At 42.7% G+C, this 14946-nt stretch overlaps 2 protein-coding genes across 3 annotated transcripts in view; both read left to right on the top strand.

Annotated features, from left to right (window-relative positions):
• Positions 1-82: 82 nt before the first annotated feature.
• Positions 83-8817, top strand: LOC142194110 (progesterone-induced-blocking factor 1-like). Its single transcript, XM_075263133.1, has 4 exons — positions 83-151; positions 3504-3755; positions 5323-5423; positions 8640-8817. Exons 2-4 carry the CDS (start codon positions 3513-3515, stop codon positions 8815-8817), a joined length of 522 nt encoding a protein of 173 aa, XP_075119234.1. The 5' UTR covers positions 83-151; positions 3504-3512.
• Positions 8786-14946, top strand: part of PIBF1 (progesterone immunomodulatory binding factor 1) — a 115269-nt gene continuing 109108 nt past the window's right edge. For both annotated transcript variants that reach the window (XM_075265419.1, XM_075265420.1), the window contains exon 1: positions 8786-9035. In XM_075265419.1, coding sequence (XP_075121520.1) covers positions 8853-9035 — 183 coding nt within the window. In that variant the 5' untranslated portion in view covers positions 8786-8852. The remainder of the gene's footprint in view (positions 9036-14946) is intronic.

Genomic DNA, 14946 nt, shown 5'->3' with positions numbered 1-14946 from the left:
TACATGTAATGTGCAAGTGTAAAGTGAAAGTAATGTGACAAGGCTAGAGGTGGGCGGAGTTACCAAGCGCAGGCGCAGTGCAGGCCGCTACTGTTGTGTTGTGTTCAGGTGAGGCGGTTGTAGCGGCGCCAGATAGCTCAGGGAGAGCCGGGTATGTAGTGCGGTGATATTACATATAGTGATACAGCTATACACTTGTCTCTGTGTTGTGTACGTGTGCAGGCTGCCTATACTAGGTCAGTATTCTTACTCTTCATATAGTAGATTACTGTAACCAGTGGCATGCCAGCTCTGCAGAACTACAAGTCCCAGCATGGCCTTCCAGATTCCTTCTATGTTTAATGTTGTATACTGCCTGGGCATCCTGGGCCTTGTAGTGCTCCCAGCGCCTGAAATGTGCCAATGAATGTGGTATTATACCTTGGGAATCTGAAAATAAGGTGATGAGTAAATCTGCGCCCAGAATGCATTTCATGTCAAGCAGTAAACAAGGATATCCCATCATGGAAATGATTATATACATGACTTTGCATCGCCCTGCGCACAGATTCCCCAGACAATAATAAGGCTATGTTCACACATGGCAGTATTTCTTTTGTAGATATTTCTGCTGCTGTTCATTTACCAGAATTAGGTTTCCAGAAATCTAGGATCAGATGTATGGGACTGATTTTCTCTCACCGAGAAGAGCGCCATCCTGATTTCCCTGCCACAAGTCTGAATTGATACCAAGGATTGGGCAGATCAGGACGCTGAGGGTATTAGTAATAAACAGTCCATTTTAGATCCCCCGATCACAGCTGCAGGAAGACAGTCATAAGATGGAAAAAAAAAAGAGATTTCACCTTCTCTGTAGTTTTATGTTTAAGGGGTTGTCTGGGATGAAATAAAAATTAACCTAAACCTCCATATGGGGCGATCATGTGACCCGAGACACACTTTCTGATAATTTGGTGATGGTCCCTTTCTGAAACGTATTGTCCCCAATACTTCCCCCGCCCCAATCATACTTACCTGTCTTCATATACTGATCTTCTGGGCAGAAAACGCCACTTCCGCTGGCGCCTACAAAATAGAGCCAGAATGCTGGTACTCCGACTCAATCGCACAGGTGCCGACAGTAGTCAAGAGAAGAAGAAGCCAGCGGCACAGAAAACAGTTATGATGAGGTGGACTGAGTTACTTAGGTAGAGCTAGTAATCTGTGGGCTAGCTAGGGAAACAGGGAGGGTGTGTGGGAGTGAGAGGGAAATCTGAGTGAAGAGCAATGCATCATGGTAGTTGTAGGTTAAGAAAGTAGATATCTACCTATGTAAACAAATGGAGGGGATACCAGGAGCTCTGAGAAACCCAGAAATCACTGAAAACACTGAGAAACGTATTTGTATTATTTCTAACTGTAGGACAACCTGCATAGGAGCAGAGGCGATTTTTGTGATGCAAATTTTTTTTCAAAAGTGGTTTTAACCCCTTCCCATTTTCCACGGAAAGTCACGCTGATCATATGGTTAAAGGGAGTCTATCATATGATTGAGGCAAACAACATAGCCTTTGGAATTGAATCGGCCGGACTACTTCCATTTCTTAGGGACAGGAAACAACTGGAGAGGTCATGGAGAAGGGAACTTTTATGCCAGGGATCCACGGGTCGGAAACGCCACGGCGTTTTACAGTACTTGCAAAGTGGATGGGATTCATGTGAATCCCATGCCCACTTTGTGGAAAAAATTGCAGCCCGGACACGCTGCGATTTCCAAAACCGGCGTGTGGTTTTGGAAATCGCAGCATGTCAATTATATCTATGGAAATACTGACTGCTTTCCAGTAGATGTAGTAGAGAAAAACTCAGCAAACTTTCTGTTCAAAGCGCTGCCGGAAGAACTGTGATGCATTCACGCCTCGGTTGTTCCCGCAACGCTTTAGCGCAGCGTTTCTGGTCCATGGGGCCTTAGCCTTAAAGACTCCCAGTTGTTTCCTGTTCCTAGGGGTGTGAAAATCCTACTATTGATACCGTTGTGGGGGAAATATCTTTAATCTGGAAAACAACTTTAAACTGGCCATACAGTAGGGATTTCAAACTCTTTCTTTTCTGTATGATTTGCCATCTGTCGTCAAAGTGAAAACAGTTCTGTTTGTGTGGAAAATTGTGCGGTCAATTCCTGATTATTTTGTATCTTTCTAACAATAAATGTTTTATATCTGTGTTTCGTGTGTTAAACTGGCCATACAGTAGGGATTTCAAACAGTTTTTTTCTGAATGACTGGTCATTTGTGACCTGTTTGTTAAAGGGGGGCCTTTCTCCAACTCCAAAAAGTGCTGTCCAAACTTAAAGGGGTTGTCCCATCACAAGGATCCTATCTATACTGCTTGTTAATGTGGATGTAAGACTTTTCCTAAATACACTGCTTCAGCAAAACTGCTTTGTTTGTCCACTATCTTACTTTATTCATTTTTTTTGACACATCCCTTGACTTATCTGGTCATAAGTCAAGTGATGTATCTGCTGCACTGAGGGGAGAGGGAGGAGGGGCTAAGTGCACGTGAGCGAGCCTGGAAGGGGGGGGGGGTAGTTTACCCTTTGGGGGGAAGGGGCCACCAATACAGACCCGGCATCCACTGTAATAGAGAGGCGGATGCCAGGGACGGTTAGACGCCGGCACAGATGGGGGGGGGGGGGGGAATAACAGCATCGCCCCTGCGGCTGCTGGCTTCATGCAGGGCAGGAGCATAGCGATGTTGCAGGCATCTGTGCCGGCATCTAGCCGTCCCCGGCATCCGCCTCTCTATTACAGCGGATGCTGGGTCTGTATTCACATATGCAAAGCCAGCGACGAGATGCCGCTGGCCCTGCGTGCATGGTCATAGATGGTGACACCAGTCTAGCCTTCACAATGCGAATACAGACAGACCCGGCATCCGCTGTAATAGAGAGAGGCGGATGCCAGGTCTCTATTCGCATTGTGAAGGCTAGACTGGTCTATGAGCATGCACGCAGGGCCAGTGGCATCTCGCCGCTTGGCTTTGCATATGTAACCCCACCCTCCAATGATGTAACAAAGCCGGAAGACAAAAGATTTACAGCAACGAAGACTGGTGAGTATGCGACGTGGGAATACCCCTTTAACTGCACTTGTTGCTCGGGAATGGTGAGAGCTAGAGAGAAAATTCCATCTGTGCTGGAATTGGTGGCGCAGGACCTGTTAACAGATGCTAAGAACTTGAAATGGTGGAGGTGGTGAAAGGTCCTCTTTAAGATTGCTGTATTGGTCGACACAGACGAGCCACACTGTCTCCTGTTAAATCCAGGAACACTTGCTTGCATTGTAAAAGGCAGCCAGTGGTCAGCAAAAAATGGCCTAAATCAACCTTGTTGGATGTCCATAATCTATAGTGTATGTCCAAGTTTCATCAAAATGAAAACAGTTCTGTTTGTGTGGAATAATGTGTGGTCAATTCCTGGCTATTGTGTATCTTTCTAACAAGAAATCTTTTCTGTTACTTAGATTCTAAATATGTCTCGGAAAATGAGCCGGAAAATCAACATCTCAAGCTCTCTGGAATCGGAGGACATCAGCCTGGAAACTACAGTGCCCACAGATGACATTTCGTCATCTGAGGAGCGCAATGGTTCTCCTAAAATCACTAGACAACTGATAGAGAGGAAAGAGCTTCTTCACAATCTTCAGCTTCTGAAGATAGAGCTGTCCCAAAAGAACCTGATGATTGACAACTTGAAAGGAGAATACTTGACCAAAGTATGTGATTTATGTATCAGATGCTGACCGATGCACTGCGAGCGTGTCATAAAATAAATTATAGGACGAAGCAACCAACTTAGAAATGTAGAAGATTGATGGCAAAGACCATATGGTCTATCTAGTTTGCCCTTACAGTATGTTATTTCCATCTTATATGTGTTTATCCAAGGCATGCTTAAAGAGGACCTTTCATGTCCTCGGGCACATGCGGCTTTCAACTCTCTGTTGGTTTTTCCATTATATGCCCCAGGGGAAGAGATATCGGTGCAATTACCAATAGCTCTTCACTGTCAGAAGGGCGTTCCTGACAGACTAGCTGAGAACGCCCCTCCTGACTGTCAGGATTTAGTGCAGTGTCGGCTTTCTAGCAGTATATAAAACCACGTGGTCGAAGACATGAAAGGTCCTCTTTAAATTTCCTTACTGTAGATTGCCCAATTGTATGTGCTGGAAGTTCTTTCCAAGCCTAAACTACTCTTTAAGCAAAATCTTAACCTGACATTACACCTCATGTCTTCCCCAAGCCAGCTAATTTCAGATTGTGCTGCCTTGTTCCTTTTTTTTTGTTAGAGGATTTAATGTCCTCTAATACAGGCCATGTTATATACCGCTAGACAACTGACTCTGCACTGCATTCATCACACAGTAAGTTTTGCCAGTATCTGCTCAGATTTCAGCGATATTGGTGCTATTAGTTTTGTCTACTGATATCCTTGCACTGTCAGAGGGGCTTGCTTTACAGTTCAGTGTTATTGCTGGGCATTGAGAGAAGCCCTTCTATAGACTTGTATTGTCAGGGGGACATTCCTCACTGTTCAGTGATGACACTGAGCTACGAGGCAAGCCTTTCTAACAGTGCAGCGATATCTGTCCCGATCCTAACAGCACCAATATCTCTGCAGCCGTTGCAGATACTGGTGAAACTGATAGCTTTCCAGTGGTATATAATATGACTGGTGTTAGAGGACATGAAAGTTCCTCTTTAATTTAAAAAAAATAAAATAAAACTGAAATTAGTTGGGGGAGGGGGAATCACACATAATGTCAGGTTAATATATTTCTGCAGAAAGAATAGTTGAGGCTTGGAGAAAAAAAGTTCAGCAGATACAATTGGGAAATCTCTAGTAAGGGAATGTAAACATGTCCTAGGAGAAACGCGTGGATAACATGGAAATATCAGAGGGGCAGACTAGTTGGATCATATGGTCTTTCTGTCACCAGTCTTCTATGTTTCTGTCTTCTCCGTCCCCTACTTTATTTTATGATACACTTGCAATCTCTCTTCCTACTTGTTATTCTTACGTGGCATTTTCTGAATTTGTAAACGTTAAGACCTTATTGTTATTTATTTTTTTTTCACCAATGTAAAGGTTTGGATTGATCTAACTTATGCGGTGGAAGCCCAAAGAGTGTCCTTTTCATTGCTCTTGGGTTGATGTATGCCATGGATTTTTTTTCTGCTATATGGAATAGGGCTGCAGACTTTGCTATACCATACACAGGCACGTAGAAAAATGTGTATCATGCAATTCACTTTAGTTTTACCTGTTTATATGTTTCATAGATTGAAGAGCTTGAAGAGAAACTGAATGACACAGTTCATCAGAAACAGTTACTGACTTTAAGACTTGAGACACAAACCAAAATCCAGCAAGAAGATGCCAGGTAAGGTTATGCTCAAGTTATATCTGTATAGTCCATTTTTAGGGTATCAATTAATGGATCTGTTAAACAAAATTTTACATAGTGTCCCAGAGAAGACACTAAATTCTTTTTTATTTTTTTTTTATGTATATTGTGAGCTTCATATAAGGATCACAATGTACATTTTTTTCCTATCAGTATGTATTTGTAGAATGGGAGGAAATCCACGCAAACACAGGGAGAACATACAAACTCCTTGCAGATGTTGTTCCTGGTGGGATTCGAACCCAGGACTTCAGCACTGCAAGGCTGCAGTGCTAACCACTGAGCCACCGTGTTGCCCCTAGAAGACGCTAAATTCTATCCCCCAAAACCTACTGCTACACATCTCTTGTCCATAATAAACAATCAGATTGCTTCTTTTATTTATTTTTTTTTATATACTTTGCAGAATTAAAACTGCAACCTGATTGATGTTATTAACAACTTCCCCTAAAATGTTCAGGCTGTAAACTGACCAAGAATTTGCCCTGCCCTAGATATGCATGATAATGTAGGATAATGGATATGCATAGATCATCTTCTAACATTATTATTCAAAGATGTTTTCTTTTTAATGGTCAATTTAATCATGAGAACATAGTGCCAGAAGAGAGCCTGTCCTATCTAGCAAATACAACATCACGAACTGTTGGACAGTCCCATGTGTGTATCATATTAGTCTTAGGTCTTCTTGAAGACATTAGGTGTGACACTTCCCATGACAAGGTTTTCAGTAATTTGCAGGATAAACATCATTGGGTGGTTTATAGGATAGATTATCTTTATCATCCTTCTTATGTTCTGTCCAGTTTCTTTTCTTTGATTGTGTATTGCTTTTTAATGTAGAATAATTAACAACATTTGTCCTAAACTGTAACTTTATATCCTTCTGCTGGTTCATTGCTATTATTTTCAGATTAGGAAATCCCTTGTTGAATAACTACATGAGATTTATTATTTCAGATGGTGTATCCAAACTTAAATTGGAAGAGCTAGAGATACTAATTTTTTATTGCAACACACCTATTTTTTGTGGCTCAGATGATCTTTGATTAACGTTACACGATTAACAAAAACAATTGTATAGACTTTTTGTATAAGTGCCATTATATTTAATGCTAAACAATGTGAAGAGGCAGGGTCAAACATGTTACTGTGCCAATCCAGCCTTAGATTTATTAAAAAGTTTTCTCACATTTATCACCTATGTACATGGCAATAGTTCATGTGCACTGTTGCTTCCTTCAATTTCTACAGAACTGAGGGATTAACCAAGAACAGCTCTCTGCTAATCTCCATCAGTATGATGGTTTTCAGTGCTAAAAATATTGATCACCTATCCTAAGGAAAGATCATCAATATAAGATTGGTGGGGACCCAACACCTTACCCCATCATGATCGACTGTCTTAGAAGCTAATACACAGAGAATGGAGCAGGAAGTAGTTTTCTATGTAATGGTAGAACTGAGTCACTGCAGCTTATCTGCCATTCAGAACGAATGGGAACTTATCTGCAATACTCTGTTCTGACCACTACACACAGAACAGAGCTGCCTGCTTCCTGCTCCATTCTTTGTGTATTAGCTGCTGTAAAAAGCTGATAGCTGGGAGTTTCGGATGTCAGACCCCAATAATCTAATATTGATGATCTGTCTTTAGGATAGATAATCAATACGGAAACCCCTGTAAATAAAGAGGCAGTACACATGTGACCTCTGTTATTATTATACTCTGGGGTCTCTTCAGATCCCAGAATATAATGGTTGGAGGCCCATGGGAGGTGAGCCAACATTTAAAAAAAAACTGAAAAAAACAGTGTTACTCATCTCTCCTGGGCTCTGGCATGACTTCTGCTGTCTTCTGCCTGTCATCAGGGACTGCTGAGGCCTGTGATTAGACCTCGGGGGTCATGTAGCGTTGTGACGCTTGCATCTATGTAACGTCACATGATTGGGCCTCAGTAGTCCCTGATGTCAGAAGCACCGAAGACAGCAGGGAGTCATGCCGGAGCCCACCTATTGTTTTCTATGGGACACTTTGCTAGGTATGCATTGTAATCTGTGCAGAGGTCATTGTACGAGTACAGTGAGGAGTAGATAGGCTGTGAAATACCTTGATTTAATGGCGCTGATGGATCCTGCGTGTTATCTACATATACATGATATCTGGGATCATTAGTATGCTGATAAGTGAAGTGACTACTGCAAAGAAATCTACAGAAAATAGGACATGGGTCCTACACCTGGAACCCCCTGCTTTCAGCTGTTTGAGGAGGCAGCACAGTGACCTCTTCACTGGATTATAAACACAGGGGCATACATTGTGTATGGGCTGTACATGTATTGCAGATCAGCAACATTCACTTTAATTGGACTGACCTGCAAAGAAGATACCAAAAGAATAAATTTGCTATCACACAGTCTGTGAAATGGTAGTAGAGCTCACTCAAGCACTGCTGCACCTGCAAACAGATAATCTGTGGAACTCCTGGTATATAAGGTAACAAAACTAACTGCAGCGGTTACTCAGGAATGGAGTAGGCTACTGTCTCAGAATCAGTAATGCTTATTGAATAATGCAAAGAGCTGGAGTTGGTGGAGGCAGTGAAAGGTTTTTGAAAGTTTTCTTGTATATAAGACATGAAACGTTTCCTGTGACCCATGGTCAGAATGAGTCTAGAAGCCATTGGTTCATCCCAAATAGAACTGCAGTGGAAGTAAGTGTTCCAATGCTTCCTGAAGAACCCCTGGACCTTGACTCACCCTGTCCTATATAAAAGTCATGTGTTATTTTTAGTTTTCACTGACTGCCTAGATCATTGATAATACTGGGAGTAATTTATTAAGACCTTATTATGGCTAAAAAAGGACAAAGTGGCACATTTTATGGTGTGAACAGCCATGTGCCAAAAAAAAGTGCCACTTTCGACCTGATAATTGGTGTCTCCAGAACATTATTTTTTCCCACTATGCTTGCTAGTCATCATTCTGCGAGCAAAATGTACTTTTGCCTGTGCTGCATTTTCTCTTCATAGCCCTGCGTAACGGAGCAGAACTAAAGAAGCAAAAGTGAAGAGACAAACTAGCTGGAATTCACCTTTCCTACTAAAAGGATATGTTGTTTTTCTGCCAGACACCCAGCTGTGGCTTCATGCATGTGTCAACCTAGAGTGTAACATTTCCCATTGTATTTAGGAAATATCAAGAACAAATGAAAAAAGAAATGGAAACAATATTGTCACGACTCAAACAATCCGAAGAAACAAACCGGCAGCTGAGGGAACATGCGGGGAGTATACGTCGTAGCTTACGTGACCTGGAGTTAACGAAGGAAACAGCTGTGGCTTCATGCATGTGTCAACCTAGAGTGTAACATTTCCCATTGTATTTAGGAAATATCAAGAACAAATGAAAAAAGAAATGGAAACAATATTGTCACGACTCAAACAATCCGAAGAAACAAACCGGCAGCTGAGGGAACGTGCGGGGAGTATACGTCGTAGCTTACGTGACCTGGAGTTAACGAAGGAAACATATGAGAATCTGAGCAGCCTTCCCGAAGAGCAGCTCTCTATTCCTGACTATGTATCTGTGAGTATTTATTATGTAGTAAGATGGATGATCTGTACTTCTCCTTGGAGCCTTGGAAAAGGAACTTATGCAGTTACACTTTTTATTGTTAGCTGCTTGAAGGGGTTTATTTATCTGAGACATTTGTAACATCACAGAGTATGCTATATTTGTCTGATAAATGGAGGTCCCACCTCTAGGACTTGCACCTATTTCTATAACAAAAGGTCACCAGATCCCCATCTCATGAAGAAGTGAGAGGCATGTATGGCTCTTTCCATTCATTGGCCTGGGACGTCTGAGCATAGAAGGGTTGGTTGACAATCGTTCTCGACAAAGGTGCAGTTTGCAGAGATGGGAACTGCATCTGTCTGACATTTAGGACATAGTCTGTGGCTATGCAGTAAATGTCCTTAATGGGGATGCAACTTTAAGGGTATCTAAAAATTTCATTCTCAGTCTATTTTGGGTTAATTTAAAGATAAGATAATCCTTTAATATTCCCACCATGGGGAAACTGTGTGTTACAGCAGCATAGAGGATACAAAAATGCAAGTACAAAAAGCTCCGCTTGTGTTTTGTGTTTTATATTATTACTAGTAGAATACCCGCGGCTTCGCTCGCGGAAAATATGTTAAGTTATTGGTTGTGCTAGCTAAAGTAACATTTTTAGTGTCATACTGAAATTGACATTTTCAGCGCGCTACAGTAAATCGTTTTTTCCACTTTAAATTTTTATTATTTTGGCATTTTACTAATTTATCGTAACATTGATGTGAAAAACTTTTTTTTCATTTCAACATATTTATTGATTTTATATATTCAATACATATTATGCAGTATAAACTATTACAACTATTTTTTGAACTATGTTTATCAAAAATTAAAATTTATGCACCTTACACAAACATAAAACATTTACACCAAGGGTGTAACTACTGGGGTAGCAGCTGCCACAGGTCCCGGGACATTAGGGGCCCGGTGACAGCCACTACCGCTGTTTTGTTTTTTGTTTTTTTTTGTTTTGTTTTTTTAATAAATAGGCCCTTACTGGCTGGAGTTACTCCAGATGGTAACAGGCCCTATTTACTTACCGATCCTGGCAGCAGTCGGGATCGGTAAGTGACACCGCGGGCCCCCCGTGTATAATGACCGGAGGCCCAGGAGAAGTAAGGGAACATAAAAAACTGTGTTACTTAGCTCTCCGGACAGGCTTCGGGCCTACTTGTGTGACGTCCCTGACTTCACATGACCAGGGCCTGCGTCTTTTGCATTGCAACGCAGGCCACCTGGGTCACGTGACATCCCGGACATCATTGAAGATGGCCGCCATCAGCGGGAAGTGCAGCGAAGCCAGGGATAGGTAAGTAACAGTGTTTTTTTATGTTTGTATCCCTCCTGGGTCTCCAATTATTATGCTGTGGGTTCTGAAAAGCCCCCATAGTATAATAATTGTTCATGGGTGTCCACAGAAGGGCATAATGCCGGATGAAGGGGCCACTATGAGGTATAGTGCTGTGTGCAGGGACCACTATAGGGCATAATACTGTGTGCAGGGGCCACTATGGGGTATAATACTTTGTACAGGGCCATTATGGGGTATAATACTGTGTGCAGGGGCCACTATGGGGTATAATAGTGTGTGCAGGAATGCGGGCTGGGTGGTTGGTCAGGGTCTTCAGCGTCGGGAGGGGGGCATGTCAAAAGTTCGCTACAGGGCCCCATCATTCCTAGTTATGCCACTTATTGACATCCAATTACCGTATTTTTCGGACTATAAGACGCACTTTTTTTCCTCCCAATATGGGAGGAAAATGTGTGTGCGTCTTATAGTCCGAATGCAGCGTGTGCAGCGTCTGTGTCCCGTCTGTCCGAATGAAAAGAAGAGCAGCACGGTGCCTGCCTGCTCTGCCCCTCCTTCCCTGTCTGTGTCGCGTGTTTGCAGGAGCGAGATCTGAGAGGCAGGGAAGTAGGGGCGGGCCAGACAGGTGAAGGAAGCGTGGTTTCAAGCTTGCCGAGAAAACCACGCCTCTTTCACCCGTCTGGCTCGTCCCTCCTTCACTGCCTCTCAGATCTGGCTCCGGCAATGAAACCACACAGACAGGGAAGGAGGGGCGGGCCAAACGGGAGGAGGAGGCGTGGTTTTCTCGGCAAGCTTGAAACCACGCCTCCTTCACCCGTCTGGCCCGCCCCTATTTCCCTGCCTGTGTGGCATCATTGCAGAAGCGACATCTGAGAGGCAGTGAAGGAGGGACGAGCCAGACAGGTGAAAGAGGTGTGTTTTCAAGTTTGCTTAGAAAACCACACCTCCTTCACCCGTCTGGCCCGCCCCTTTTTCTCTTCTTACATAGCTTCACTGCAGGGTGTCTCTTTCCATCCATGGATGAGATTAGATAGAATAGATAGATAGACAGACAGACAGACAGACAGACAGACAGACAGACAGACAGATAGATAGATAGATAGATAGATAGATAGGATAGATTAGATAGATAGGATAGATTAGATAGATAGATATGTTCAAATCACCCCCATAGCCCTACAATACATATAAAACAAAAACATTACTGTGAAACACATACACCCGGTTCTATTTACATTGGTGAAATATTATATTATTAGGTTATTAAATATTTCACCAATTTTTTTTCCTTAAAATTTTTTTTTCCCTATTTTCCTCCTCTAAAACCTTAGTGCGTCTTATGGTCCGGTGCGTCTTATAGTCCGAAAAATACGGTAACAACATAGTGCAACTCTTCCCCCCTCCCTCCAGTGTAATTTATAAGTAGCTCATGGACAAAAGAGTAAAATTGGTTTCCAGTTACACAACTATCTATTGTAGTGCTTCAGTGATGAAAGCTCCCTGTATAGTAGTAATGACAATATCTTACTATCATGCAGTTTTCGCGTGACCAATATTGCTGCTCAGTAAGGCTGCTTGCACACTACAGTAACACTACAGTCTCCGGGCCATGGATTCTACATCTCCATAGACTTCTATGGAGCCTGCAAAATTCATAGCTTTGTGCACAAAGAAGTCTATGGAACTGCCAAATCCATGGCCTTGAGGCCCGTGAAGAATGCTGCAGTGTGCAAGCAGCCACTAAGGACTAGTTCACACGGGGACATGGAGGCGGATTTTGACAGTGGAATCCACGTCATAATCCGCCTCCATATAATGCTAGTCTATGTAGAGGGCTAGCTCTTTATTTTTCGCTAGCGTATTTTAACGCTAGGCGAAAAAAAAAAAAGAGCTGCCCTTTCTTCAGGCAAAAGCGGTGACGCGCTAGCGGCAGCACCCTCCAATGTCGGCTCATTCATTTGAACTGGCTACGGAGGGGAATGCCGCGACTGCTATGGTTGTGGCAGGCGCCACTCTGTGTCAAAATCCGCCCCCACCGCCCCCGTGTGAACGAGTTCAAGGATACCAGACATGTTTTGTCAGTACATGCGTGCATGTACATGTGTGTGATCCATGTGTATGTTTGCACGTGTGCATGCACGTGTGTGGTCCGTGTGTATGCATGCGTGTGATCCACGTGTATGTGTGTTTGTGCATGCACATGTGTGGTCCGTGTATATGTATGCGTGTATGTGTATTTGTGTGTGCACATGTGTGATCCATGTGTATGTATGCATGTGTGCATGCACGTGTGTGGTCCGTGTATATGTGTGTTCGTGCACGCACTATGTGTGTGTGTGTGCACACGTGTGATCCATGTGTATGTATGCAAATGTGCATGCACGTGTGTGGTCTGTGTATATGTATGTGCGCCTGTGATCCATGTGTTTCTGCATGCACAGAGCAAGTGTCCATGCGTGCGGCTGTTGTGTGTGAGTACGCATGTGCTCTGTTCATCCGTGTGTGTAGTGTGCATCCATCTGAGTGTCTTTGCGTGCGTGTGGTATTAATAAGGTGGCGTTGTGGTATGTGTGTTTAGAGTGCTCTGGTGTTTGTGTGGTGTATTGTGGCATTTGTGTGGTGTTGTGCCTGTGGGTTGGTGTATGTGTGCTGTCTGTGTGATGTTGATATGGTGTTTGTGAAATGTTTGTGTGTTGTATGTGGTGTTGCGGCCCCTTTAGCAGCGACTTTTTGGCGCCGTCGCTATAATCCATCCCTGTCAGTCACAACTGTTGTTTTCCTCTCAGCACTTCCACATTCCCCATTATATGTATAGGGCCTAAATTTAGGGGCCCCAATCTCATGACGGGGGGACGCTAGCGAGATGTAACGTGCGCAGTATTCTGCTCCTGTGGGTCGAGAGGGGGCGTGCCAAATTTCATCCAAATCGGGCGAGAACTGTGGATTTGTATAGAGCAGACTACTACAGATTTTGAGTTTTATATATATAGATTCCATTATCTATGCTAAAAAAAACAGCCAGAAACCATGTGTATATATTACTATAACATTACATTTATTCTAAGCACAAATGTTGACATTAAGCTTTGTTCACACTAGCATTTTTGTTTTACTTCTATCTTTTTCAATATTTTTACAGAAAACACAGAAAACTATGCATCTTACAAGGAATTCCTCACCCACATTATCAGGAAAAATTACTGTTTATTAATTTTTTTTTCAGATTATTGGCATTTTTATAGTTTTTTTAAAAGGAAATATTGAAAATGTAAAAATGTTTTTTTATATCTTCCCCTATTGGCCACTAGAGGGAGCACCACCTACACACAGTATGCAGATGATTTCTAGCTTCTAATAGGCATTTAGTAATCTCAACAAAAGTTCTTAGAATTCAGCAATATTAGACTAGTAAGGATCTGGCAACAGGCACCAAATAGCTGTTGTCGCCAGCTGATACACAGAGAATGGAGCAGGTAGCAGCGTTCTTGGCCACACCAGGTTACTGTAGCTTAGTTCCCATTCACATAAATAGAAGTTGATCTACAGTAACCTGATGTGACTACTGTGCATAGAACAAAGCTGTCCGCTTCATTCTCTGTGCATCAGCCACTCCGAGCAGCTTATTGATGTCACCGCTGTTTTAAGTAATTATGGTGACACATATAATACAGGTCTCCGCTGCATCACGTGAAACTCATAAACAGTTAAAAAGACTGCCAATCTGGTTGCCACAGCTATCTGAACAGTACATATTATTACACATCATTTCAGAAGCTTCATTATAGCAGATCTGAGCAGTACATGTGTCAGCGCTGCGGCCTAAGGTCCTGTGATGGCATCAGCAGCAGTGTCTAGGAACTTAGGAGAGTTAGCGAGTTGATCCTATGTGCTGTACACAGATGATGCTTCCTCTAGTGGTCAACCGTGGGAAATTTAGGGCTAGTTCACACGTGTTAGGGTGGTCGAGGAATTTGGTCAGGAAAAAATTTGCTTCAGGAATTAGGAAACGTTTTTTTGAGCGTTTTATTGATAGGCGGTTTTTTGAGGTGGAATTTGTTTCAGGTTTTTTCCTCTAGCACATTAAGAGCTAGTTCACACAGGGACATGGAGAAGGATTTTGACAGCGGAATCCACGTCATAATCCTCTTCCATACAATGTTAGTCTATGTAGACTGCTAGCTTTATTTTTTCTGCTAGCAGATTTTTCTGCTAGCAGAAAAAAAGAAGCGACATGACCTTTCATCAGGCGTTTTCCACCTGAAGAAAGCAATAGAAGTGAATGGGATGTGAAAACCACGCGTTTTTTTTCCGCGCGTTTTTTTGCACAAGCGACGCTTTTTTTGCAAAAAAACGTGCGGAAAAAACTGCGACGTGGTTTTTTCAGCCCATTCACTTTACAGGAGGGGAAAACAGCCTGGCTTTTTTTAAGCTGTTTTTACCAAAAAAATTTTCCTAATTAGAAAGCTTTTTTTTCTGGTGCCAAAATAAGTCACATGTTATTTACGTGTGAACTAACCCTGAATGGACCTTGAAAAAACGCCTGGCGTTTTTTTGAGGTGGTTTTTGCCA

The sequence above is a fragment of the Leptodactylus fuscus genome, chromosome 2 (genome assembly GCF_031893055.1).
Source record: "Leptodactylus fuscus isolate aLepFus1 chromosome 2, aLepFus1.hap2, whole genome shotgun sequence".
Taxonomy (NCBI): Eukaryota; Metazoa; Chordata; class Amphibia; order Anura; family Leptodactylidae; genus Leptodactylus; species Leptodactylus fuscus.
This window is presented reverse-complemented; position numbering and strand designations above follow the sequence as displayed.